At 42.7% G+C, this 27,386-nt stretch overlaps 2 protein-coding genes across 3 annotated transcripts; one reads left to right on the top strand and one right to left on the bottom strand.

Moving 5' to 3' along the window:
• Positions 1-296: 296 nt before the first annotated feature.
• ncaldb (neurocalcin delta b) lies at positions 297-16,116 on the bottom strand. The gene is made up of 4 exons (XM_054764366.1): positions 15,947-16,116; positions 3,407-3,845; positions 2,588-2,693; positions 297-1,955 (listed from the first exon to the last, which is right to left on the bottom strand). The coding sequence occupies exons 2-4, from the start codon at positions 3,782-3,784 to the stop codon at positions 1,861-1,863; spliced, it is 579 nt and encodes a 192-aa protein (XP_054620341.1). The 5' UTR covers positions 3,785-3,845; positions 15,947-16,116; the 3' UTR covers positions 297-1,860.
• A 5,723-nt stretch (positions 16,117-21,839) lies between these two features.
• On the top strand, positions 21,840-27,061 carry LOC129173332 (putative 2-hydroxyacid dehydrogenase SAUSA300_2254). Of its 2 annotated transcripts, XM_054764134.1 has the most exons (8): positions 21,840-21,911; positions 21,986-22,419; positions 22,565-22,697; positions 24,483-24,861; positions 24,924-25,095; positions 25,810-25,988; positions 26,051-26,147; positions 26,754-27,061. In XM_054764134.1, the coding sequence occupies exons 3-8, from the start codon at positions 22,590-22,592 to the stop codon at positions 26,905-26,907; spliced, it is 1,089 nt and encodes a 362-aa protein (XP_054620109.1). In that variant the 5' UTR covers positions 21,840-21,911; positions 21,986-22,419; positions 22,565-22,589; the 3' UTR covers positions 26,908-27,061. The 2 variants fall into 2 exon arrangements, with proteins under 2 accessions (XP_054620109.1, XP_054620108.1); XM_054764133.1 differs by lacking the exon at positions 26,754-27,061 and having other exon boundaries at positions 26,051-26,479.
• The last annotated feature ends 325 nt before the right edge of the window (positions 27,062-27,386 follow it).

Genomic DNA, 27,386 nt, shown 5'->3' on the forward strand with positions numbered 1-27,386 from the left:
GTAACGTTCTTCGCCGAAATCCGCTATGATGACACACACACTGATTGACCCGCTTGCTAGCTTTAACATGCTACGCCTGCTACAGCCACAACTGATCCGTTACAATCGCAATTAATATACTCACCTGCCACAAACTAATTCATTGTAAGATGATGTTATTACCCAAGTTCAAAATTAATCCGTTTAAAAGTAGTACCAAAAAACAGCCTTTTTACCTTTTTTGGCTCCTAGCTGCTAGCACGGGAGCCTAAGAAGTATTTGCTCCATTCATGAACCCGGGAAAAAAAACCCAGACATTTCGCCATTTTGTCTTTATTTAAATAACAAAATGGACATTCTACACAGAACACATGATGCGAGTTTACAATACAAAAATCTACAAAAAAAAGATAGTGACAGCCGTTTTTTTAAACCTCTTTTCTTTGTTCGACAACTGTACAGTATAAATGATACAATACTGTGTATGATTTCAATTTTTCTTCTACATTTGGCACTTGACCACAAGATGCTGTGCGGGGTTCAGGTACCTGATCAGGCACCGTAATTATCACTGCTGTATTTTTAAAACACATCTTCTTCCCCAGAGTTACATTCCCCCAACTGCAGGAACAACAAACAAATGGTTTGTCCTGTGTTTTTACACCAGACTATGAACAAGGGTCAGTGAATGCAACACGTCATTGACGTCTGTTTGGTTTGAAATTTGGTGCAAAAATCAAAACACAATTAGGAAAAATTGTGGGAAACTTACACTTGAAAGTTGTCAATGCACAGCAATGCTTGTGGTCCTCTCCTCTTCGACACGTCTATCATAAATACGAGTGAATATACTGTAAAACGTCGTTTCTTCTTTCAAGTAAAACAAAACATCACAATGCAATCATTTACACATCCAAATTTTAAAGTGAATCTCATCCGTCGTAAAAGAATACTATACATTTTTAAAACATCTTTTTGTGTTTGTTGCAGATGTATTCAGTGTGTGTATTTACCTATTTGAAATTCATGTGTGCTTAAAATCACATTAAAACAAGGAGGATGTTGTCAAAAATATTCCCCTTCCTATACAAATCCATACACACTTATGCCCAAAATCATTCATATTAAATTAATTAAATATATGTGTTCGATATTTATTTATTTTACCAGGAAATTATATACGAACGTGACAAATAACGAAAATGATGAAAAACGGCAAATATGTCCTTCCTGCTAGCCTTTTGCTAGTCATTTTCAAATTCATGTTTGGGGTGATGTTAACACCCGAGTTCCAGACGCAATCCTGTTGAAATGGTCGACCGCACATATTATTTGTTAGCATTAGCTCCTCGCTTTGTCATATTCCTATTTCATCTCGGACGTAGACATGGAACCTTTGATCAAAACGCCAAAATAATCCAATGACATAGTCTGTCACTTTCCCGGTGCCATTTCCCGCTAAAAGACACCAAACGAACCGAATAAAAATGCATTTTGAACTTAACTGCGCTCGGGTTGACGTAACATTCCTCCGAGATGTGCGTTAAAAACATTAAAACCTACATTTCCCAGATGCTCCAGTCTGTGGAAGGATGAGCTAGCATGGATTCAGTGCATTTCCGCAGGGGGAGCCAACATACTTCATTAAAATATGTCTGGACTGTCTGTTGGAATCAGTTGGGGTTTTTTTCCCCCCCTCCGAGGTCCTGCATTTGTACCGTGTGAGCGCCGCCATCTGCGCAGCACGTCCTTCGAGTTGTCCTTCAAGTGCTGGTCGACTGCTGGGAGAAGCTTTTCTGACATTTTTTTGAATGATAAACTAAACTTCAGTGGAAAAAAACAAAGAAGATGGGAGAAAAAAAAATAAAGAGTTCTGGTTGTCTACTGGCCGACGCTGCCCGGGTCGCACTGCAGCAGCCGAACAATGGAGGGGTCGTTCTTGGCCCCCTCCACAAACTCCTCCAGAGACAATTTACCTTAAAGACGAGAAGAGACAATTTGTGTTCATTCATAATCAATCAACTGCTCATTAGGAAATAGAATTTTAAGGGTCAAATTGATCGATTAATACTGTCTTGAAGCAATGGAGTTCAAATGTAGCGCACTACTTGGCTGCAACCAGCAGAGGCGCTGTTGAGTCAGCTGCAACTGCTCTATTTTGCTGTCTTAACAACAGTGAACTCAGCTGTACTATTTTGTTACAACATAGCCTGTCATGTTTCATTTCTCAAACAATTGCTTAAAAAAGATGATGAAAAATAGAAGAAAAACACATTTTCTTAATATTTCATTCCACCGAAAAAGGAATATAATAATAATAATAATAATAATAATAATAATAATATGAACTTTATTATCTTGAAAAAAACATTCAAATCCATCCCATTTTCCCCCACATTTGTACACTTAATATTAGTGAAAACACAAGGGCAAACACACTTTTTAAAAAAATGATATTAAATCAATGATTTCCCAACCTTTTTGTCCTATAAATAGTCCTGTGTTCAGTGTGTGCTCCCATGACAGAGTTTTCCATGCTTAGCACGGCACTTTAGCCACGTGAGTTAGCGAGAGAGAGAGAGAGAGAGAGCGAGAGTGACGGTCTTACCATCTCGATTTGTGTCCATCTGCCTGAAGATCTTATCTGTGCGTTTCTCAGGCGTCGACTCATCCTCGGGCATCTTCATCACCGAGGAAACCATCTTGTAAATGGCCTGCGGATGACACCAAGTGTGGAAAATGACTTGCTTGTCGGCGACCAGCAAAGTGTGCAACCGAGCCAGCTCGACTACCATTACTACTACTACTTTGTCACCTAGACGGGATGCTGTCGCAATCCCAACACAGTAAATACAACAGTGGATTCAAAAAAGTGTGCATATGATGTGTGACACAGACTTGACAAGAGGGGTCACTCTGTGCATCTGTCTCAACACCTGGGCGCGTTGGTTCGATAGCGCAACGAACGGAGTGAGCGTGAGTGAACCCTCCTGTCAGTCATTCAGTCTCTTTGTCCTAGTGGGGAGAGGCGGGGCGCTCTGTGTGCACTCGCTAGCTGTGTAGTCATTTTCCATAGGCAACCACAAAGCAGCAGGCATGAACCGCGATGTAGTGATGGACGACTGTATCAGTAAAGTTAATGATAAACTATCTAATCTTCAGTATTTTCTGCAAACAAACCGCTATTTTTCACTAACAAATAATTTCGAGTGGATCCTTGAGAAGGACAAACGGTGGGCGGGGCTTGGCTAACATTGCACAGCAGCTGGATGCGGTGCTGAGTCAAGCTGTGGATCTCACTTGTGGAAATAAAACACCACAGGACAAATGCCCGTTTCTAAAATGACACGATGGCCGGCTCCGCCCGCTGCGGGGCGGTCAAACGGCGGGCAGACGGATGTACGACACAGCAGCTGGGCACACTCACCGTGACAATCTCCAGCATCTCGGCCTTGCTGATGTAGCCGTTGCCGTCCAGGTCGTACATGCTGAACGCCCACTTCAACTTCTGGTCCAGGCGGCCGCGCGAGGTCACGCTCAGGGCGATGATGAACTCCCGGAAATCGATGGTGCCGTCCCCGTTGGCGTCGAACGTGCGGAAGACGTGCTCGGCAAACTTGGAGGCGTCGCCGTACGGGAAGAAGTTGGCGTAGATCTTCTTGAACTCCTCCATGGAGAGGGCGCCACTGGGGCAGTCCCGCAGGAAGCCCTTGTACCACTCGGTGATCTCGTGCTCGGTGAAGTCGGTGTTGTCCATCAGGTCCTGCATGACGTCGGGACGCAGCTTGCTGTTCTGTTTCCCCATGGCTGATGCTGAAAACGATGATGGCGCTCTGACGAGAGGGTGGCGGCGGCGATTTCGACTGCTGAAAGAGTGACAGAAAACGCTGTTAGGAACCAATCAAAAGTGAAGTCCCACAAGGGGAAATTTCATGTTTACAGCAGCAGAAGTACAACAGCACACAAAAGCAGACAAAGTGCAAAATCAAGGTAATACAAATCCACGGTTTATTGCACAGTTATGCACGGTTAACGTACAGGATTTTTGGAGCAGTTTTTAATAATGGAGTCTGAGAGCTGTGGGAAGGAAAGGCCTGCCATACCTCTCCTTCACACACTTTGGATGTACCATCCTGTCACTAATGGAGCTCAAGTGTGTGTTGGAGGGGGCGGGAGTCTTTATCCTGGCTGGCAACCTCCTTTCGCCGACCTCCTCCATGACAGAGGGAAGGAAAAATTCCCCCTAAGGAAGAAACCTCAAACAGGACCAAAACTGGACCCCCATTAAGCAAAATTGACTTTTAGTGAAGTTCTAACAGTAATACAGTATGTGTCCCCAGAGATTGCTTATTAGCACCAAAAGTGAGAAAAAGCTGGCATCTCCCTCAGTTTTTTGCTCATTGCTATTTGCTTTTCAGAGAAGAGGCGCTCAAATGCTTTCCATATTTTCAGGCTTCACTACACATCTTAAAATAAAGCTCTGCCCATTATCTGTCAGTCGGCTACGAACACGTACGTTTTTTTTCCCAGCAAATAGGCTAACTTAGCATGATGATGCTGTTAAAATGTACCTGTACTGTTAGCACTGTAGCCCACATAGCTATGCTAGTGTGGCTAACGTTTGTGTCCTCCTGTCCCACTCCTACTACTACTACGTTGGACAAGTGCAGAGCTACAGTGTGTATGTAAAAAGAGGACATATATGCAATTAGCGTTTCTTGGAGACGCACACTCTGTCAGAGACAGGCGTGGACAAACACAGCTCATTTGCATTAAAGCTACAGATACAGAAAACGGCGTGATCCCACTAGGTCTTACAAAAAGCACTTTTAAACTGACTAAATTCCACCATCAAGGCTTGATTTTGAAACATCACACTTGCAACACACTATTGTGAAACCTCTGACACGTCTACTAAAAATAGTATAATATGGACCCTTTAAAATGTGATGCTATGGTCATTTATGGCCCTAGGATTTCCGCGTTAATGGAATCTTAGACGGAATCACTGAATTTGCCAATAAAAATGGAATCTACTGCTAAAGACGAAATATCGCAGAAACTGACAAAATGTGAATGAAATGCTGTCATTGTGAGGAGAAGGGACGTTTGTGTGCGGAAGTATTTCCCCAGCGGCCCGCTCAATTGTGGTGGGATCTCATCACCACCACTAGCCTGGCCCCTCCCGAAATAAACATGTCGGAAGGGCGACCTGAAACACCGGAAAAGGTTGCTGAAAAAAATGTTGAAACTCCTCTCTTACGGAGGGAGCGTGAATGAAAGGTAGCGGGTTAGCTTAACGTTAGCAGAGCGTGCTCATGCGGCTGTGTGACTGTGTTTACACGGTGTTGTGCGTTATCGCTTGTCAGTGTTGCCCGGCGTTTCATGACGCCCGCTGACGCCGTTCAAGTTGTGAGTGGAGGCATGTTAATTCTTGCTCTCAGCTCGTCTTAACCGTCAACAGACATTCTCAACACACACAACACATTTCCGGCCTTCAAAATAAGAGCCATCATCGCCACACACTGTCCAATTGTGTAAGCAAAACATAAAAAATATCTTACACTAACTCATTTAATACCAAAGACGTATTTATACATCTTTTACATTTTTTCACGTGAGAGGCAAAAAGAGGTGATGATGCACCTCATCGCACAGTAGAGCAGTTTTAGGCCACAAAAACGGCTACTAGGTGGCAGAGGTGCATGTGATAAGAGCTCGGCAGAGCTCATGATGAGGCAGGAAACACAGAAGACAGGAAGCAGGAAGTTGGAGAGCATGGAGGAGTGTAGTGTGCACATTGTAGGGACATTTTAATGTATGCAGACGCTACTGGAGGGGATGTCTTTTGAAAAATGGCTGGGATTGAATGAGTTAATCACGCAATTGGAATTGCATTGGTGACTACGTCTTCCTTAACCACAAGCAGGGGCATTACCTGCTTGTTTGTTGAAGATTTTGTGTGTGCGAAGGCCGGACATCCCATTAGAAAAGTTAGCCAAGCTACATCCCTTTCTGAAATACTGGGAAAAATCGGTGTATCGATGTATTGCATCAATACATTCTGCATTTAATTAGAGAACATTTGATTTACTATCAAGAAAGTACACACTCAATCCTGGTCAAATTAGTGTAAAGGGAAAAAAATAAAAAATTCAATCATGTCTCATTTTGAATGCCGCTTAATCCTCATTAGGGTCACGGGTGCATGCTGGAGCCTATACCAGCTGACTTTGGACAAGAGGCGGGGTACACCCTGGACTGGTCGCCAGCCAATCGCAGGGACAAACAAAGAGAAAGAAACGTTGACATTCACATTCACACCTACGGTGGACCACTTAGTCACCTGACATGCGTGTTTTTGGAATGTGGGAGGACGCCGGAGTACCCGGAGAAAACCCACGCACGCACGGGGAGAACATGCAAACTCCACACAGAGACATCCAAAGGAGATTCGAACCCAGATCTTCCAGGCCGACAAGCTAACCACTTGGCCACCGTGTGACCCAAGTTTTTTTTGTTTTCTTTTTAAACAGAACTTTAAAAATTAAAACAGAAAAAAAGGAATTTGGGGAAAAAAACAGATTTAATGAGGCCCCAATTGGCAATAAAGATGGGGGTCGGTTGTTAACACGCAAACAAACAACTCGGATGTAGAAAATGTTTTTCAACCACTCGAGTGCATTGTGCAGCTGCAACCTCCGTTTGCGGCAGGTAATGGAATCCACATCCTCTGCATCATTATCTATTTTGGGTTTTCACCGCACGGGATCACGTTGCTGTAAACAAGCAATACCAAGCAGAGCGGATGCGGCTCGTCAACTGGAGGCGTCTCGCTTGCTTGTCGTACTTCCAGGTGCATCAGCGCTGACACTCATTGAGTCATTACTGAGTTGACGGCCCGCGGAAGATGTTTCTCATCTCATTAGTAAACTTTTTTTTAAATGCCATCAGTGCCCACACAAAGCAGAGACGAACAAATATATCCTGGCTGGGGTTAGGACTGTTAAACAACTCATTCATGTGGCGGAATTGGACTTGAAGGACTTCTCAATTGAACATTTCCCTTCATACGCCGCCCCTGTTGGTGCTATAATCCTCAAACCTCAGCACACAACAATGGAGCCTCTCTTGCAGCCTCTAATGGCTTCTCACTTGGTGTTGGCTTTTTAAACGGCAGCGTGACAAGGAGATTAAGGACTGTTTGTACACTCGTCATCAGCGAGTCAACAGCTAAGGCGACGGGTGGACAAACAAGAATCCTAATCCTTCATCTGAGCGAGACAATTTGGACCATCGTATGCTTTAATTTGCGTAAACAGCAAGAAACTAGTGGACGAAAGGAGTGCCGTGTCTCTCACAGGTCTGCAATACAGGGTATCTAAGTAGATGATGTCATTATCTAACTTGAATAATCGGCCACGATGCAAAACTCAGTGGTGGTGTGTGGACCGGTACAACAGAGCTTTTTGGTTCGTTTCAATGAAATGTGCAACATAACCTCATGTTTTTAAACCTTATTTAACAACAGAACATTAAGTCGTTGACTCCCGGGGGTTGGTTTTGTTGTGTGCAGCACTGGATGTGCGTACGTGTGCTAAAAAAAACAAAACATTCATGATGCGTCCCGGGCTCCATGTAAGTGTGCGCTGATTTTAAAGATATTGTACGCGTCATTGCACATCTAATACTCCACTATATTGTAGTGTTGAGGGGCTTTTCGCTACAGTACCCAGCATGCCTTGTGGGCACCTTCTAAACAACAGTTCAAGTTGGGTGTTTTTTGTTAGCGTTTCGCCGTTGTCCACGTAGAATCTGTTTTGTGTGGACTGGCCTGTAGCGTGTCACGAGATGAGACCATACACGAGACTGGGTCCACGAGACGAGATTTCTTGTCGCAAAATCTTGACAGGAGATCTTGTGACAGCCCTACTGATGACCATCTGTCTGTTAGCACTGCATTTTCATGCTAGTTGTTGGCTATCGCTTGCAAACTGAAGAGCACGTTCCTTAATCCAAGGCGAGCAGATTGTGCCAAATCTTTTAAAAAATCATAAATTAAAAATGGCGCCAAATCCATCTGTTGCGGTCCACATTTAATGGTGGTGGGCCAAATGTATGGGGGCCCCTGTGCAAAGGCAGCATGTCAGTCACATGTCTGCATATGGAAAAGTGGGCGCCTGCACAAGTTACCAAAGTTTATTTTATTACAGATGGCTCTAAATGCAAAAACCAATAAAAATAGCTCAGAACTTCAGGTGACTACATGAAAGAACAGTGAGATGAACTAGAACTACAGACAGGAGCAGAGATAGCCATGAACACGGACCAACCACTGACAGTCATCTGACAGCCTGCCTTCTGCAGGAGTAGCTTTAGGCGCGTTCTTAAAAAAAAAAAAAAAAAAAAGTGACTAGGATGTTCAGGCCGTCACTGAACATCCCGCAAAGCAGACGCCATAAGTAACTCGGCTATTTCTGCCCGCAATTAGCCGCTAAGACTCTTACCTGCACTCGTGGGAAGACCTGCGACGGACTCTTATGCAATGGCGGCTTTTGCCAAGGCAGACACACAGAGCAGTACGGTCACATGGTCCGGCCGGACTGCCGCATGCATGGACCACCTCTCGAGCTTTAAGGCCAAGCAAAAGGTGGCTTCCTTTAAAACACTTTAACGTGCCTGCGAGGCGGCGGAAAGCTGGCACGTCAGCCGGCTTAACGGGCTTTCACGCTGGCTTTGTCACACCGCCTCGGCCTAAAGTCAACATCACCAGTCAATAACAACGTGGAAGCATTATTATACCTCTGACTTGTGGTGAGTTGGAAGTTTACACAAAAACGTCTAAGTTGATTTCTAATGATGTTCATATTTTGTTTAATTGCTGTGTAAATAACGCACATGTAAATACCGGAGGCGGGTATACTGTACCTTGTCAACATTTGCATTAGAAAATAACGGGACATTTTCCAGAAAATAAGGGAAATTCTGTGGTTGGAGCGTGGATAGATCACAACTGTCACCCGCACTACCAAAGAGGTTGCTTTTTTTTACGGGAAATTTTCAGGAAACTGTTTGAACGGGAGGGCGACGGTAAAGGAGGGCAAAATACAGGGTTGCCAGGTATGGAGGTAAAAGGTAAAAGGTGTCAAACCCACAGCCTGGGATCCAGATTCAGCCCGCCATATTGTTAGATGTGGCTCGCAAAAGCCTGGAAATAATGCACAGCTAACACATTTATATTTATTAGTTTATTTTATTTGTATTAATTATTTATTAATATATTTTTATTTTATTATTATTTAGTTTTACAAATGTCATATTTAGATTTCTAAATGAGATTTGGTGGCATTTTGTGGACTTGTAAAAACATAGTTTTCCCCCTGTTTTTGTGGTTGTGTTCTATTAGATCACAGATGTCAAACTCAAGGCCCAGGGGCCAGATTCCGCACGCCGTGTCATATTATGTGGTCGCGAACGCCTAGAAATGATGCAAGTCAAAAAGACGCTTCTTTCTTTATTTTATTATTTTAAATTGCATTATTTTTTTACGTTTTTTTAAATAGAGTTTAATTTTATTCATTTTTACACATAATCCTTCCTGCTAAACGTATTTCTTCTGGCAATTTACTCCTTGCAGTTGGAGTTTCCCGTTTTTGTTGTCGTCAAACCCCTTTTAAATTCAATCATACGACGTACACATTCCTGCGTGGCACTTTCACTTCTTGTGTAGTTTGTAGTTTGTTTGTTAGGAAAATAATACAAAATGAAAATGATAATAATGAAATGTGTCATAATATCGTGAGGTGATGATACATTTAGCAATGGTGGCCCCCTGAAGGTGACCCGAACTGCAGTGTGGCCCACGGTGACAGGCTTGACACCCATGTTCTAGATAAAGGACATCAAATCTTACCCCTTACGGACAACTGGCGAAAAAATTAGGCCCCCCCATGGTCTTCTAACCCTGAAAAGCTGCACACAAAAGGGTGCCACCACCCCACAGAACCCATTAAAATTTGATGGCATTTAGCTGAATCGCCACCAAATTTGCACACACCTTTAGGGGACTGACAGGCACATGTGTGTAAAATTTGAGCAAGACTGAATGAAAAACATGGCCAGCATCAAGCAAAACGTACTTCGTACGCAGCGACTAATTGACCATCTGTCTAATGGTGATAAAACGTTGAGGACGTCTGTATTGCGTTCATGATACCGTGTCTTCCAAAGCACTGGCTGCCAACATCACAGATAGTCATGACAGTTAGGAGATTATTCCGCGTACACGACCAAAGGTTTAGAGACAACATTATCACAACAATCCCTACAGACCTGCAAAAACAAATCAAACGCTGCCGTTTTCCTGTTTTCAAATAAAAACGGACTCATCCAAACCACCCATGGCATTGCTTAAAGACTAAAGACTAGCCAGAAGAAATAAAGCGCCGCACCGTCTTTCCCGCAACACGGTGTGTCTGCCACTTACATAACCATGAGAAGTGTCCATTTATATCCTGCAGGTAAATCTTCAGCAAAGAGCAGTGAGTTAATCCCAGAAGTGCCAGCGCTAAGACAGGTGAAGGAGGGTGGCGGTGAAGATAATGCAGGTAAGCTGTTCAGCCATATCATCTATCAAGGGTCATTCATAATCCCCCCATAATCAGGTGACTAACATGCCAGCCCGGATGTCGTCTAGGTTTAGTTTTTCTTCTTCCCACTCCTGTTACGGTCATATTTAGAGCACTCCAAAAAGTCCAGCAGCCGGCAGCGCAATTCAAAGGCGAACAGCCCGACCAGCTCGAGCCATGCTCGCATTTCACAAGCGCATCGTGGCCGCCCGGTGAAGCGTGAATGCTTGCATATCCGAGCGCAACCCGATCTGCCGCGTGAGGTCAAGAGCCGGACCGACCTGCAGGCGGACAGTCTGGGGAAGACACTGGAGCACGAAGCGGACATTGGAGGAAGTTGTTTCCAACAACAATAATAATCATCATCATGTTTTGCTTTCTCTGGTCCGATATGGCATCCTTTGATGGGTTTGTACACCCGGTCCCAACCTAATATTAACCTTTCTTGGTGCAAGAACAACAAGAAGAAGGCTCGCTGTAGGGAGGGTGCAGATCAATGCAACATGTTACAAAACCGGTCTGTTGTTAACTTTAATAATTAAGTAGACCAGGAATCCCCAAACGTCTTCCGCCTACGGGCCGCCTTGTTTGAAAAAGCACAATATCAAATTATAAGACTGTACAAAACACCCAAAATGAATACAGTCATCCCTTGCTACGTCGTTGTTCAAATTGCTCCCTAGCTGATCGCTGATTTGTGGCTGACTACGGCCTATTATTAGTCCAGAAATATTGAAAGCCAAGTTGTATGTAGCATTGAGGTCACTAGGCATCAGTAATGTTATGACATGACGTTAGATGACATGACCTTTCACCCTGCATGGAGACTGGCTACTGAGCCAGCAGAGCAGAGCTGACATGCCATGGCTGAGACGGATGTGCCATGGCTGAGATCTAGTGGGGGAAAAAAAAAAGGTTTTCCTCTCATTTTGTGTGGAAGTAGTAAGTTTCTGGCTTCTTTGTCCTTTGAAACAATTAAGTTTAGAATAAGTAAATTGGAGAGAACTCGTTAGCTCGCTCGCTTGCTATGCTAGCAATGGCCGTCTGTTATGTCCCTGCAGTGATCCCGTAACCTGCGCAATGTGATGTAAACAAAGAATAATAGGCGTGAAAAAGTGACTATTGGGGTGTTATTTCATGTCTACAGGGCTCTAAGAATGTTAAAACCCGTACTTGCAAAGGCATTATTGAGTTGACGTCCATACTTAGAAACAGGTTTTCGCTGGTCTAACTACAAAAATATTCAGTTTATTAATATTAATATTCTGCGATTGGCTGGCGACCAGTCCAGGGTGTACCCCACCTGTCGCCCGAAGTCAGCTGGGATAGGCTCCAGCATGCCCCCGCGACCCTAATGAGGAAGAAGCGGTATAGAAAATGGATGGATGGATGGATGGATGGATAATATTAATACTGAAAGTTCCTTTAGTTCCTTTTAACTTTAATCCAAAAATGATGGAACAATAAACTTCTGCCTGCTCACAACACACACACACACACACACCTATAAAGGATTTGGTCCATTTGCAAGTCTGCAAACAACAAAACCACATATTAAATAGCTGCCACCATAATTTCGGCTAATTTGCCTGACTAACTTTCACCATCAGAGTAAAATGCATTGCTTTACTACTAAATAAAAGAAATTGAAAATAATTTCCAAAATTGCCATACACTTACATGTAATTTGACAGTGTTATTTAGAAAATGAATCAAATAAAAAGGTGTGCGTCTGTCCTGATGTATGTATTGTGTGGAAGCGATGGTCTATTGCTAACCACCTGGGCTGCACAAACAATGGAAATCTTGATTCACACTTCATTACTGCATGGCCATATGTTCTTTATTTGGCTTAACGAGCTGCATCACAAACAGACTCACTCACGGACTCATGCTGCGTTGTCCATGGCGTGGCAGCCCGATACTTCCTCCCTGCTCTCCCGGTCCCCCAGCGAGCCTCAGCGGCTCGGCCGCCCTGGTTCTACCCACTGACAGCCAACAACTGGCAAGGTTGTTGGCTATCATTCACCAGATGGCATTAACGAATTGGCTTTTCTTGTGACTTTATTACTGTGCGGGCGAGTGTGCCATGTTTTTGGCTCATTGGATTATTGTTCCGTTAATTTCTATCAAGAAAGTCCCCCGTCAACTGTCCTTGCGAGAAGTTTGTGTGCGTGAAATAATGGTCCCGGAGAATGACAATCTCAGTTCTAAGCAAGAAAATCGTGATTAGAACTGCAACAATTGTCCAATTAATCAGCAACTATTTTGGTATTTGATTTATCGTTTTTGATTGGAAAATGTAAATATCCTCGGATTTCAGCCTCTCAAATGCCACTATTTTTATTTCTTTAGTCTTCCATGAAAACAGACCTATTACTGTTGCATTTTAGACCATTTTTTGCCTCTTTACATATATCTTGCGGACCAGACCACTAACTGTTTGTGTTTGGTTCATGTTGATTTGGTCAAACTGGTTTCCACCAAGGGCCACATTGCAGTTATGGTTACCCTCAGAGGGCCACCTGTATCTGTGAAACCATATAAATGTACAATCACCTCATGATATCATGATACGTTTGATTGTTATCATTATCACCATGTATTGTTTTACCAACAAACTTACACCGAAAGAAGTCAAGGTGCCAAGCGGAAATTTTGAGTATTTAACACTTGTATCGTTCTTTTTTTTATTTTCTTTTTTTTAAATAATTCAAACATTGTGTCTTTTAATACTTTTTGTTAAACAATTATTTTTTTTAATTATTTTTACTTAATATATTATAGATATATTTCAAAAAGTAAAAAAGAATTAAAATGCATATCATTGTTTAAAGAGAATATTAAAACAATAAACAAAACTAATTTAAAAAAAATAGTTAAAATAGTAAAACAAATAAAAAAAATAATAATACCAAATATTTTTAAATAATATTTTAAAAAAAAAGAAACTTCCACCCATCCATTTTCTATGCCGCTTCTCAAATGAGTGTTTTTTTATGTGCATATTTCCAGACTTTTGCGGGCCACATAAAACACAAATCTGGGCCCCGGGGCCTTGAGTTTGACACCTAATTAATCAAAACCACAAGGTTCTGATTAATCGGATTAATCAAAAAATAAGCCCTAATCGTGATTCACAATTTTTGCAAAAATCGTGCCGTACTAAGCACGCAGATCCGCTGACTGCTACTTGCAGTCATGTGAGGCTTACAGTGTTTAGCATCTTATCTGATTTGTTCATTTAGCAGTGAGATGGCCTTTTCTTACCACATCCAAACCATACCAAAGAACGTGTGGCACCGTACCCACTCAATTTAGTCTGCACCCTTGTCTTCAGACCTGAGCAAACAAATGATCCAGGTGGACTCAGGGGAGCGAGTGTGAAAGCACGCCACCATATGTCATGAACGCGCTGCTGATTGTATCTCAAATGAGCGCTTGCACCAGAACTCTTCCTGTAAACGGGTGCAAGCTTAAAAGTTTGAGATGACACGCTGAGATAAAACCACATTCTTAACCGCAAAATCCAGAGAAACATGAAGCTGCAGCCTCATCATAAAGCGCCACACATAACCACGTTCGCACGGTCAAGCTTTCTGTTGCGACTGAGCCGCCATTATGACGGCGGGGGAGTCCGAATCGAGACGACATCTGCGAGCGGGCAGCTGACAAACACTTGCAGCAAACTGCCACTTATTGCACAAAGAGGACACTGTTTGCTTTAAACCTCTAGAGTCTAGACAACTCATGACCCAGGCCATCCTATATTCTCCACTTTCCTCCAGGTGGTCGCCATGCCTGCTCGCCGTCTTTCTACAGACGACACACACAGCAGACCAGACGAGACAGAGGAAGTTGCGGGCGAAAACCGCAAGTTGCCCACACTAACGGAAATAGAACGCATGCTCAAATTTAGCGCACTTTTTGAAGTCGCCGCGTGGAAAAGACGTTTCCAACTCCAAGGGGGCTATTATCTCCCGACTCCACCCGCAATTAAACTGGCATTGGCTTTTTTTTTGACACCATATTGGAACTTGTGTGCCACTTTATTAGGCACACCAGCACAAATCTTGTATGGAAGTATGTTTATTATTGTGATGTTGAGCTGGCAGTAGTAAGTACTTTATCGAATTAGTAAAGTAACCTTGAAGTCGGATCAATCAAACGAGTGCATTGGAGCGTGCAGGTGTGCCTAATAAAGTGTCCAGTGAGTGTTTTGGCGTCATTACCCGCCAGGACAACATGAACTCTGGAGCGATTGAGTGTCATATTGGATTAATTCTTAATTGGAGAAGCCCAGCACATACGACAAGCATATATGACCAACTGGTAGCTGGGATTGGAATTCTGAACGTGGAACCTGACACGTTAAAGACTCTCGCAATTCATTTGAAGAGTAGAGGAGTATTTACAAGCATTTTTGCTACTCCTTGACTGTTGTTTTCTCTGATTTCCTTGGCGGTCTGTTGAGTTCTGCAATAGAAGTGTAGTGAGCAACAAACGTTAAGACAGATGTTAATTCCTACATCGGACACACTTTTAACCGCTCGGTTGCAATATAAGTATGTCTGAACGTGGACCACCCACGGGTTAGAACTGCTTACGCGTGCGCTGACCTGCTAAAATTGCAATGTCTTGCAATTCATTTAAAGATCTGCGAGTACTGAACGGCATTTTTGGTCGTCCTCGGTTGCTGTTTTCTTTCTGTTCTGCAGTAGGATTGAGTTTGCAACAATTACTGTCACACCAGAAGCCATATATTCATTAGTAATAGTGTATTATTACAATTACAAGTTAAAGACGTGTACTTTGATGAAGCTACAATTAATGAATTTCAAGACCAGTGGCGTAGTTCAAAGTTCATCCTTGACTGTTATTTTCTTCAAATACTAATGTCTTTGGAGGTCTTCCGCAAACATGCTCACGCAAAACAAACACAAGACTGCGTTTTTGCAATGAAAACAAGCCTAATGACTCCCTGTAAAATGCATATAATCCCTCTAGTGACAGGCCACCTACAGTAGTATGTAGATGCGTGCCGTCTTGTGCTGAAATGGTCATTTATTGGGAAGAAAAGGCAACAAGGCTCCCCTCTGTGCAGCAGCATGGGAGCCACAAGTAGGAGCAGCCTCATCCGATTAGAAAAAAAGTAGGTAAAGCTTTATCCGCAGCAAGCATCTTCTAGAAACCTCTTTGCTGCGTGTAACTAAAATCAACTTTAGATCGACAACACGGACCTGTTTGCCCACCTGAGCCACGCAGAGTGAAAACAAAACTAAACAGGAAGCTAACACTTGCGGGGAAGGGGGGGGATTGTTGAATTAGCAACAACTTACCTCGCTTTGAAGTCGCTGAGTAGAGCCTCGAAAAGGTGTCGTTAGTGGCCCATTACCTGGCGAAAAGTTTCCGAGACGACAACAGGTTGCCAAAGGGACAGGAGGGAGCTGCGGTTGCCCGTCTGTTCTCGGTTCAAACTCTGGCTCTCTGGTCTTCGCCTTCTGCCGGAGGAGAGCAGAGCAGCCTCTGATTGTGACGTAACAACACGTGATCAGAAAGGGCCCAATGAGAGGCCGCGTTGGCTTGGCAACAGAAAAATAACCCTGCGGTTAGTTCAATGTACACTGACTGGCCATAACATTAGGTACAGTAACCCCGTTGACTACAACTGACTTTGAATACAACCAAGTTTGGCATCCTTATAATGATTAAATGATTGGGGCCTGAGCACAAGTGCAAGGACCTTCTTGGAATGGTTTGTTTCTTATTAGGGCCCAAGCATGGAGGTCCAAGGACCTGTGGAAGGACCCTCTTGGAATTGCTCCAATTCAATTTTTTATTAAGGCCTGAGCGCAGAGGTCCAAGAACCAGTGGGTGCCAGAGCCCTATTGCAATAGTTTAGTTTCTTCTTATTATTATTAGGGCGTGAGTACGGCGGTTCAAAGACCAGCGAGTGCATGGAACATATTGAAATTGCTTTGTTTCTTTGTATTATTAGGGCTTGAGCATGGGCGCCCAAGGACAGGTGCAAGGGCCCTGTTGGAATTGTTTACGTTTTTCTTTTTATTAAGGCCTGAGCACAGAGGTCCAAGAACCAGTGGGTGCCAGAGCCCTATTGGAGTAGTTTAGTTTCTTATTATTATTATTAGGGCCCGAGCACGGCGGTCCAAAGACCAGCGAGTGCATGGGAACTATTGAAATTGCTTTGTTTCTTTATATTATGAGGGCTGGAGCACGGAGGCCCAAGGACAGGTGCAAGGGCCCTCTTGTAAGTTGTCAGGTTTTTAATATTACAAGGGCCCAAGAACAGATGTGCAAGGACTCTGTTGGAATTGTTTTGATTCTTCTTATTATTAGGGCTTGAGCACAGAGGTCCAAGGACCGGTGAGTGGAAGAGCCCCACAGGAATTGTTTATTTTCTTATTATTATTATTATTAGGGCCCAAGCACGGCAGTCTAAATACCTGCAAGTGCATGGGGCCTATTGGAATTGCTTTGTTTCTTATTATTATTAGGGCTTAAGCACAGAACAGAAGCCCAAGGACATTACTAGGGCCTGAGCACGGCGGTCCAAGGACCCTGTTGGAATGGCTTCATTTATTACTATTATTAGGGCCCGAGCACAGAGGTCCAAGACGGCCAGGTATAAGGTTTCGAAAACATGTTTACGTTTGAGCATTGCATGATAAAGATGAGGGCGCTGATGGTGTCACTAACCTCAGTACAGTACAAGTGTCCTCATCGAGGCACATTGGGAGCCACGCTTTAACCTGTAAGGTGATTAGCGGCGCACAAAGCCAGCGGGCTTATTCAGACGCTCTTCTTGGGGGGTATTTTCTTAATGGCCTTACAGAGCACACTTAGAACCATCCCTCCTCCTGCCTTCTGCTGAGTCAGCAGCACTGACCGCTGACACTTTAAATGCTCGTTAATTCGTCACCTTGAATTGCATCACTCGTCAAGAATAAGAAGGGAGGTTGGTGTCAATGTCAACAATCAAGACAGGAATCACCGTAAAATATCTTAAAAACAAAACAGGCTCCTGTGTGTTTGAAGTGTCAGAATTTGCTGACGTTCATGGAAGCAGAACAATTATGGCTCCAGTTCATTTGTGGTAAATGTCATATTTTTGCAAAGCATCTTAATTAAAGCTAAAAGTGTCAACTTCAGGCCCGAGTAGATTGTTTTATTTGAAATCTACTGTGTTAGTGTGTACGCAGGCAAGATCATAATATTTTTGTCACAGTCCAAATACATCTGTAATTCTCTAACTTTGCACTAATTATTAATCCTTCGTGGTAAATGGCATATTTTTGTGAATTTTTTCTGCAAAAATCTGCCATTGTCGCAAGTGCTTAATGTATACATTCGGATGATTAGTGTTACCAAACTCTAATCTTCTTATCTATAGCATGAAGCATATAATCTGCCATAAAAATGCTTCCATTAAAATGACATAACGACATCAATCCTCCAGCTGCGAAATGCGTTAATGCTCCCTCCCACCGCCTTGCATCGCACTGTACTGTACGCCATGCCAGCGTAATTCCACGCCGTGCCGCCATTTTTTGACAATGTAAAGATGCGGCCTGGGCCGTGACCTTTACCCAGCGGGCAACAGTGTAATCCACTCGCAGCAGAAATGGTGGCTCATCAGCCCGTTTGACCCTGAGGGAGAGTCCCTGAGTGCTGGGAAGCTGCAGCCTCTGACTAATAGCTTTGCATAACATTGATCTGACCAGCTGTCCACCATTGAGCAATACCCCCCACCAACACCACCACCTCCACTAAACACGCACAAAGCGAGCAAAGTGATGCCCCGCAAAAAAAAAAAGGCTTCCTTGTAAATGAGCCAGCCCATGGCTGCACACGGGGCGCGTCATTAGGTAAGAGCAGCTTTAGGGACGAGGCTAAGAAGCCATGAGCGGCGTGGAGAGGCCACTGATCTGCACGGGAGGGGACCAACAACCTCTCCTGAATGATTATCTGTTACCTAACCACTCAGAGCTAACCTTGCAGCGCTCTCGTGTTCGGAGCCCTCTAACGGTGCCGCCTTGAGATCTCACGCAGGAGAAAGTTGCAAGATGTTGCACTGATGAGCTCATATCATTAGAGTCAATGCACATTCACTGACATCGCAGCGATAGCGCAGGTATCTTTTCTGGCTCGATTGTGAAGCAGGGCTGACCTGTTACTTCACAGCACAAGCACCGTGCGTCATGATAGGCAGACTAATGCTCAAGCCTGCCTGGATTAGCCAGCAGGTGAATTTATTCTCAACCAGAACATGCTGAGAGTGGCGTGTTGAGCCTCCTCGGGACCATTAAAGAGATACAGTACAGTAGTGTGTGTTGCACAGCTATTTGAAAATTCAGTCCCCGAAGGCCCTTTCATTGGGCACTATACAATTTGTTAGGCATGTCTAGCACTAGTAGACCAACGTAAAACCCTCAAGAAGCCATGCCGCAAAACACACAGGGAAGCAGCTATTTGGCCATTTACAGGGGTTTGTCTGTACGCATACAAATCGGCAATTTTGCAGCTCCAATTCTTAAAAAATTCAGCCCCCGAATCCCACTTCACCTAGCATCATGCAATTTGGCAGACATGTCTAGCATAAGTAGACCTAGGAAAAAGTCTCAAGAAGCCCTAGCCAAAAACACACAGGGAGGCGGCCATTTTGGTTAGAAGTGGTGTAGTGTTGCCCATTATTATCACTGCAAATAAAACAAATGTTTTATTTGCAAAAAAAGAAAAGAAAAGAAAAAAAGCTGCAAAAAGTGCTAAACACAGTCAGTAATCCATTACACTGAGCTAGAGTGGACTTAAAGACACTGTACTGTATCGTGACAACTATATAAAACACTGGCAGTCAGGTTTAGAGCAAACACGAGGCCTTGACATGCAGCACGGCCATGCTATGGTGCATACTGATATGTTTTGTTTTTAAACAAGTCATCATGCTCAACATGGAATGCACTTACTATAACTATGAGAGTTATACTTTTGTATTTTATTTTTATGACTTTGGCCAGTGCAAATAGTATGTGTTTTTCTTTGTTTAGAATAATAGTATTATTATTATGGTAGGTAATTCACTTTTTATTACATTTTGGACATTTATGATGTTACATTTTTTTGGGTGATACTAGAGCCAATACTATAATAATGTTATATTTGATTCTCATTTAGTACTATAACACTATTTTGTTATTCCTTTTTTAGAACAGTAATTGTAATACATAGAATAATTACAACTAATAAATAATAATAGATACATAATAATAATTATATATATATAATAAAAATCTTAAAATAAAATGGGAATCTTATTATCATTATTGTCACTATTATTTGTAACCCACTTGACCCTTAAAATAAGACAGGAGGAAATAGCGGGGGAAATAACAAAAATAAAAATATGGAATATGAATAATGATAATAATGTGGAATAATGATAATACATACACAGTATACTGTGACGTGCGCTATCTCCTGCTAGTAGGGGCCTGAGGAGGTCATGACCTCCTGAGGATGAGCCACTCAGAGATGCGCTGCCAATGTGTTACTGCCACCTAGCGGTACAATGTCCTCATTAACTGGCAGGACATTCAAGATACAGTACAGTACTTTAGTCATTGTCAGCAATACAAAGACATTTCGTTTGGGGACTCTCTGTTCACAGCAGCTGAAGATGGAAAAAACAACAACCAAAAAGAGTCAGTAAAGACTGATTAAAACTTACACGCACACACAAGCAGCTTGAAAACAAACCAGACTAAAAGAATGACTGTTTACGTTGTGCAACATGTCCATGTGTTGCATGCATGTGTGTGTGTTAGGGATGGGGGTGGAGGGGGGAGTGGAGTTATGGAGGCCACTGTTCTGTCAAATGTGGCCTGTTTGAGAATATTGTTATTACTAGATGATTTGAGGATTTGATGGGATGGTATGGTATGGTATGGTATGGTATGGGATGGTATGGTATGGGATGGGATGGTATGGTATGGTATGGTATGGTATGGTATGGTATGGTATGGTATGGGATGGTATGGTATGGGATGGTATGGTATGGTATGGGATGGTATGGTATGGGATGGTATGGTATGGTATGGTATGGTATGGTATGGTATGGTATGGTATGGTATGGTATTAGTTTATTTGAACATGAAGGTTCCAATGGAATACATCTCATGAATCATCCTTTCACAGTTCCACATGTCCAAAAGGAGTAGGAAGAAGCAAAGCTTATTTAATCCTACCCCCCATCCATTCTACATCTATTACAACGCTTGTTATTCACTTCTTGCGTTCCATGTCCATGTTGGAATTATTGGAATTGGTTAAAAATTGTTGAAGTACCTGAGTAATTAAGATCAACAGAATATCCTTAATTGTCTGGAAAAATGGGAATTTTGGGAAAAACTTGAAATTTTTAAATGTGAAAAATAGATATCCTTAATTGTGCTGAATGATTCGATGTTGGAATTGTTAGAATTGGTTGAAAAGTGTTGAAGTGCTTGAATAATTAAGATCAAATGAATATCCTTAAGGTAGTTTTCTGGAAAAATGGGAATTTTGGGAAAAACTTGAAATTTTTAAATGTGAAGAATAGATATCCTTAATTGTGCTGAATGATTTGATGTTGGAATTGGTTGGAAAATGTTGAAGTAGTGGAGTAGTTAAGATCAAAGGAAATTACAGCGATTAAGATCAAAGTGGGAATGTCAGGAAAAGTTGGAATGTTAGATTGATGCCCTGCATGTGTGGAATGTTTTCATGGTGCAATGGTTTGAATCGGCTGAGAAATGTGCGAATGGTGGAAGTTTGAAAAATGGCCCATTCATTTTCAATGGGAAAATCTGGGAATTGTTCGAAAAAAACAAAATGGTCGTAGAGGATTCCCGAACGAGCCGAATGATTTGATGCTTGGATGGTGTGAATCGGCTGAAAAACAAAAGAGGAGGAGTTAGCTGACAAAAAATGGCGGAGTAAATTGTAAAAAGCGCAGAGGAACGTACACGTGTGTGAATAAGCATCAAAGGACCGTACGTGTCCTCATCAAAGACTATGACAATTATGATGCTAAAAGCGCGTGTTTCTCGAACCCTGGTACAGGTTGTGATGGCAATTATGATGACTTGTTTAATACCCATGTGACATAACTATGACACAGTACTGATACGAGGTGGTTGTACCAAGTAAACAATTGGTAAAAAAAATAGGAGACAACGAAGACTGGTCAAATATCATTTACACGACCGTTCACAGGATTGCAACAAGAGAGGCCCGGCGAGACCACTGGTATGTGACAACTACTGTTGTTCCCAAGTTACAAACTGTGTAGTAATTTGATGCTATTCCTCTTTGATTCAAAGGTCATCAGCCTAAACTGTGCTCGTGTAAATAGTTGAAGCGTGAAATAAAACTCAAGCCAGTCTGCTGGAGTTGGGTTGATAAAACATCCTTCAAGTTCAGGCTGGTGAAAGTCCCAAAGAACTTGACAGCCACGGCCCTGGGGAAAAGCTGCTCCTTAGACTGCTTGCCCAGGTTTTAATGGACCGGTGTCTCTTCCCTGAGAGGGCAGAGGCATGAACAGGTTGTGACCTGGGTGAGCTGGGTCCCTGCTTACGCTGCCGGCTTTCCGTTTGAGGTGTTGACTGCACGCTGCATGCAGCTCTGGCAGTGTACATTTTGTTTGGACCCCACGAGACAACTTGAGACACTGGCATGGGATGCTCTCTCATGTGTGCCTGTAGACGTTTGGCTCCCTGCAAGCAAATTTACATGACAGCAAAGGCAAACTTGTAAGGTGAGTGCACGCTTTAAAGGAGAACAACTTTTTTTTTGCACAATAAACCCCGCACGTTCATGTCAATCATTTGTAAAAGGGCTAAACGTCTTCTCTTTATGTTTGTTCGATGTTACCAAACGACTTGGGTGTCTCTTTTCATTAGATTACAAATCAAGCCTGCAGCCACGATGCAAACTGTCTTTGTCCAGAGTGTGAGGATTCTGTGGGGTCCCGTGCAAGCATCGAGGAGTCTGCAAATCAAGAGTGTGCAAAGATCTGTGCACCAACACAAAAAGGTAATGTGAGGCAGTATTTATTGTTATTATTATTGCTGATATGCAAATGTTTAGGAATAGAGGAATGGCATACATATGCAAATTGTTAACAATGTCATATTAAGATCCGACGAACCATTTTCAGTGATTATTTCAACTTGACAAAAGTGTTTTAGATGCTTCAATGCGATGACTCAAAGTCCAGCAACCTCAGCCTGGGGGCCGCTGGGTGTTTGCTTTGCTTTTGACCGGTAAATGTCCAACTTTGGGGAGGATTTAAGCGCAATTGTTAACCCATTCCAGCTTTACATTCACTAGCCATGGTTGTATTAATTAATTGGCTACTTGGCCATTGAGTAGTTCAGTTGCATAGTCATTGAGCAGCAGAAAGAACAAATAATGACTGCCAGATTGTTAAGATCATTGATTCCAGACGTGACCACGATAATTGAGTTTAACGCAGTACGATTCAAATATTAATAAACAGAATATTTTTGTAGTTGGAGCATAGAAAACCTGTTTATGACATTCTTAATACATGTTTTAACATTATTAGAGCCCTGTAGACATGAAATAACACCCCTATAGTCACCTTTACCCTCCTGTTATTCTTTGCTTACACGACATTGCTCAGGGATCACTGCAGGGACTTCGCTAGCATAGCAAGCTAACGAGCTCCAGTTTACTTATTGCAAACTTAAAGGAAAAGTGCACTTTAAAAAAAATTGCCCATCATCCACAATCCTTATGTGAGAAATTAACACACATCATTCTGTTTTCTGTGCTCTCTAAAGATACAAAACAGATTAAAAACAAAGAGGCAGGTAATGAATGCATGTAAAGGGACACACCTATTCCGCCTATTGAAACACCTCCAAAAGGCTCCAACAAGGTTTTATGGTCTTCTATCCATGCTGTGAGCATGTAGTAACCACTACATTCATGATAACATGGAACACTTGCACTATTTTGCTCATTTTAAGCATTAGCGGGACTTCCTGGGTGCATCGATTTCACATCGCAACATAGAGAGGAACGCTGCACCTAGCGTTAACTTTTCCAAACAAAAAACACAACTTAAAAAAAAAAGGGCACTTTTCCTTTAAGGTCGGCAATAAAACTTTTTAAAAAACTGTCAGAGCCTGGGTGGCTTTATAAGAATGCTACAATATTATTACTTGAATACAAGAATCGATACTAGTATCAGGAACTTTGGTATTCATGACGTTTTCACAAGCTATATCTCTGATTAATTTATTATTTATGAACATTCTAGAATAGTCTCAAATGAATTGAAGTATATCGAGAGGTTTTGAGATCTATTTTCTTTAAAAACAAAAACAAAAACAAAAACAAAAACAAAACAAAAAAAACGCTTTTACTTTTTTGTTGTCTTATCAAATCCTTTAAGTGCCATTCCACTTCCGGGGTCACGAGGGACGAGTGGTCTGAGCCCTTAAGCGATGAATCGTTATGGGTTTTTTAAACGCCACGTTATGAAACATTTAACTCGTTTGATAAAACGTAGCCGTTGAGTGTGCAGTGACAGTAGGGGGCGCTGAATTATAAATTATACATATTACCGTTCTATTTTTCTATAGTCTATTTTTTTAGTCTTATGAGCGCCACCCGCTGTTTTTTTTCACTCTATAGACAACCAATAATAGGTCAAATTGTAACCTTAGACACTTGTTTTGAGGGGTGTGAACAGTATAAATAATGAAGAACAAACAAGTGGAGGGGTGTAAACAAATAAATGAGCTGGTTTTATCTGCTGTGGTCACCACTCCTCTCACACGCCTGCAGATGATGGACAACGACAAACCGTGGGCTCTGATCTCCGAGGTGGGCGAGCAGGGCATCCTGGAGGAGGCCATGGATCTCCTGAGGCAACACTTCCAGCTGGTCCTCCACCAGGACTTCCTGCGGGACCCCCAACTGCACGGCCCCAAAATCCAGGTGCTGTTTCAGTGGCTGTGCGCCCCGCAGGCCACGCCGGCGCTGCTCAGTTCGCTCCCAGCCCTCAAATTAATCGCCAGCGGGGGGGCGGACTACGACCACCTGGACCTGCCCTACGTCACCAGCTTGGGGCTGAAGGTGGCCAACACGCCCGGGGTGGTCAGCGACTGCACTGCGGACATGGCCATGGGGCTCCTGCTGGCGTCGGCACGCACCATCGTTGAAGGTGGGCTTTGTCGTCCTGCAAACATCCACGCCTGAGAACATCTGACTCTGGTGTGTTTGCAGGTCATCAGCGGGTGATGGACCCCGAGACCACCTGCTTCCCTCAATGGTTGGGAGGCGTGGAGGTCACAGGGTCAACTCTGGGGATCATCGGAATGGGAAAGATCGGAGAGAAGATCGCCCAGCGCGCCAAAGGATTTGACATGAATGTCCTGTATTACAACAGAAACAGACGGTAAAATATACGTGATCATTATGTCGCCTTAGTTCTGTAGAAACATCAGCCATGGTAACAATAGTAATGGTATCATTTATTTTACACACACTACAATTCACAATTTCACTTGTGGACAAAGGAGTAGGAGGAAGCAAAACTTATTTCATTTGACTCCCGCTCCCTTTAACATCAATCGCTAATACATTTGTTCACTTCCTGTATTCAACACGTACCCTGTACCAATTCCGAAAGGCAGCATAACAATGTATTACCATAGGAGCTAAGGGTTGTCTAGCAATATAAATACATTCTATAACGATAAATTCAAATGACTGCCTCACTGCGTCCATCCTCAGCAGCGATGGCGCGCTGCGAGAGGCCTTGCTCACGCAGCTCAACAATCCGACGACGTTCAAAGAGAGAAAGCTTTTTTGCCCTTGCCACTGAATACCTGACAGAAAAGTGAATCCAGATTTGCCCTAATTTTGGCTTTTAAGGGCTGTGGTCTTAAATTTTGATCAGCCGATGAACAGCCTATTTCACTGGCAGTAAATTTTCTTTGTCTCACTCCCATTTCTTCTTTTTGCACTTTGAAGATCTACATAGAACCTCCATAAGATTCAACAGTGCAAAATGTAAATTCTTACCAGTCTTGACGTTATGATGAGGCGTGTATTGACACGTCAAAAGAACAAGGAAACATTGTGACGCTTATCTGTATTTCCCGGTCAGGAGCGTTGAGGTGGAGGAGGCGGTGGCAGCGAGCTACTGCCAGAACATGGACGACCTGCTGATGCGCTCCGACTTTGTCATGCTGGCAGTCTGTCTGACCCCCGACACCACCGGCCTCATCAGCACCCGAGAGTTGGGCCTCATGAAGCCCACAGCGACACTGATCAGCATCAGCAGAGGTGGGAATCTCATGACATGTTACCTCATTGTCCAAACTGTCTTAACTTTCTATTGCCCGAAGGTCCCGTGGTGGACCAGGACGCTTTGGTTGAGGCTCTGCAGGCCAGGACCATACGAGGAGCTGCTTTGGATGTGACTTATCCTGAACCTCTACCAAGGTCTGCCCACACTCTCCCACTCAATTCATGGAGGTTCTTGGAGCATTACAAGCAAAAACTGGCAATGTTACAATGTGACTTGGACTCGAGTCACAGTTTTGATGACTTTGGACTCAATATCAATCAGTATCATCAAAGACTTGCAACTCAACCTGGACTTTGACATCACTGACTCGGGACTTGCCTTGGACTTTAGCCTGACGACTTAAAAAATACCTGAGATTTGTTGTTGTTGAGATGTGTTTGACTAATAAAAGACTGATCATTTATGAATTAATTAATTTCTGGTTTGTAAATGCTGAATGCTGTGTCACACTGGTCTTATTTTATTAAAAAAATAAATAAAACAATTCAAAATGCATTCATTGTATTGGTCAAATTTAATCTTGTTATATTGTTAAAATGGCATTTTATTTAGTAAACACTAAACAGCCTGTAAAGACTCCAACATTTCAAGCCTATGCATTGACTCGACCTGCCAGAGACCTGCATTGACTGGAACGTTTTTACTTCAGACTTGACTTGAGACTTGGGATTAAAGACTTGAGGCTTACTCGAGCCTTGCGAAACACTGACTTGTTCCCACCTCATTCTCGTTATCCGCAGGGATCATCCTCTCATTGGCCTTCCCAATGTTGTGATCACCCCTCATTTCGGCACCAGCACTATTGCCACGATAAAAAGGATGGTGCAGAAGATGGTAGAAAACGCCTTGGCTGCCATGAAAGGAGAATCTATCCCTGATGAAGTGAAATGTTGAATTTTTTTTTTTTTAATTATGCTCCGTATGTTTCACAGTCATGCAATGTTTTGACTACTGTATTAATAAATAATAAATGTATTTATGAATATATGGAGAAACGCTGACATACAGTATTTTAAAAATAGGAGGTGTTTTCCTGAGGGGTTCTGAATAACATAAACGTCGCATTTTCATATTGTATGTATTCATTTTGTATATGTTTGTATGGTTCAATTAAAAACAAACTAGCACATAAAGATTAGGTGGAAAATGTCTGGGATTTGCCGTCAAAAGTGTGTTTTGTTTGTGTACATAACCGTTTCAAAACCTACTTCTCTTGGACGCGAAATTAGAAGCTAAAATATATGCCGGTTTAAAATACATTTGCCTTTCTTCATTTTTTTTTTATTTCGCCCTATTTGTTTAACGTTTATTCAGGCACATTCAAGTATTCAATCCGAATGAGTCGACGCCCGAATTAGAATGATACATTTGAA

Source organism: Dunckerocampus dactyliophorus, chromosome 20 (assembly GCF_027744805.1).
Source record: "Dunckerocampus dactyliophorus isolate RoL2022-P2 chromosome 20, RoL_Ddac_1.1, whole genome shotgun sequence".
Taxonomy (NCBI): domain Eukaryota; kingdom Metazoa; phylum Chordata; class Actinopteri; order Syngnathiformes; family Syngnathidae; genus Dunckerocampus; species Dunckerocampus dactyliophorus.

Bases quoted from the DNA above. Each gene is read 5' to 3' on its own strand.
- ncaldb (XM_054764366.1), bottom strand. From the start codon at position 3,784: ATGGGGAAACAGAACAGCAAGCTGCGTCCCGACGTCATGCAGGACCTG. The intron at 2,694-3,406 runs GTGAGTGTGCCC...TGTCATCCGCAG, and splicing joins AGATGCTGGAGATTGTCACG to GCCATTTACAAGATGGTTTC. The intron at 1,956-2,587 runs GTAAGACCGTCA...CTCGTCTTTAAG, and splicing joins GATGGACACAAATCGAGATG to GTAAATTGTCTCTGGAGGAG.
- LOC129173332 (XM_054764133.1), top strand. From the start codon at position 22,590: ATGCAAACTGTCTTTGTCCAGAGTGTGAGGATTCTGTGGGGTCCCGTG. The intron at 24,862-24,923 runs GTGGGCTTTGTC...GTGTGTTTGCAG, and splicing joins GGCACGCACCATCGTTGAAG to GTCATCAGCGGGTGATGGAC. The intron at 25,989-26,050 runs GTGGGAATCTCA...TATTGCCCGAAG, and splicing joins ACTGATCAGCATCAGCAGAG to GTCCCGTGGTGGACCAGGAC.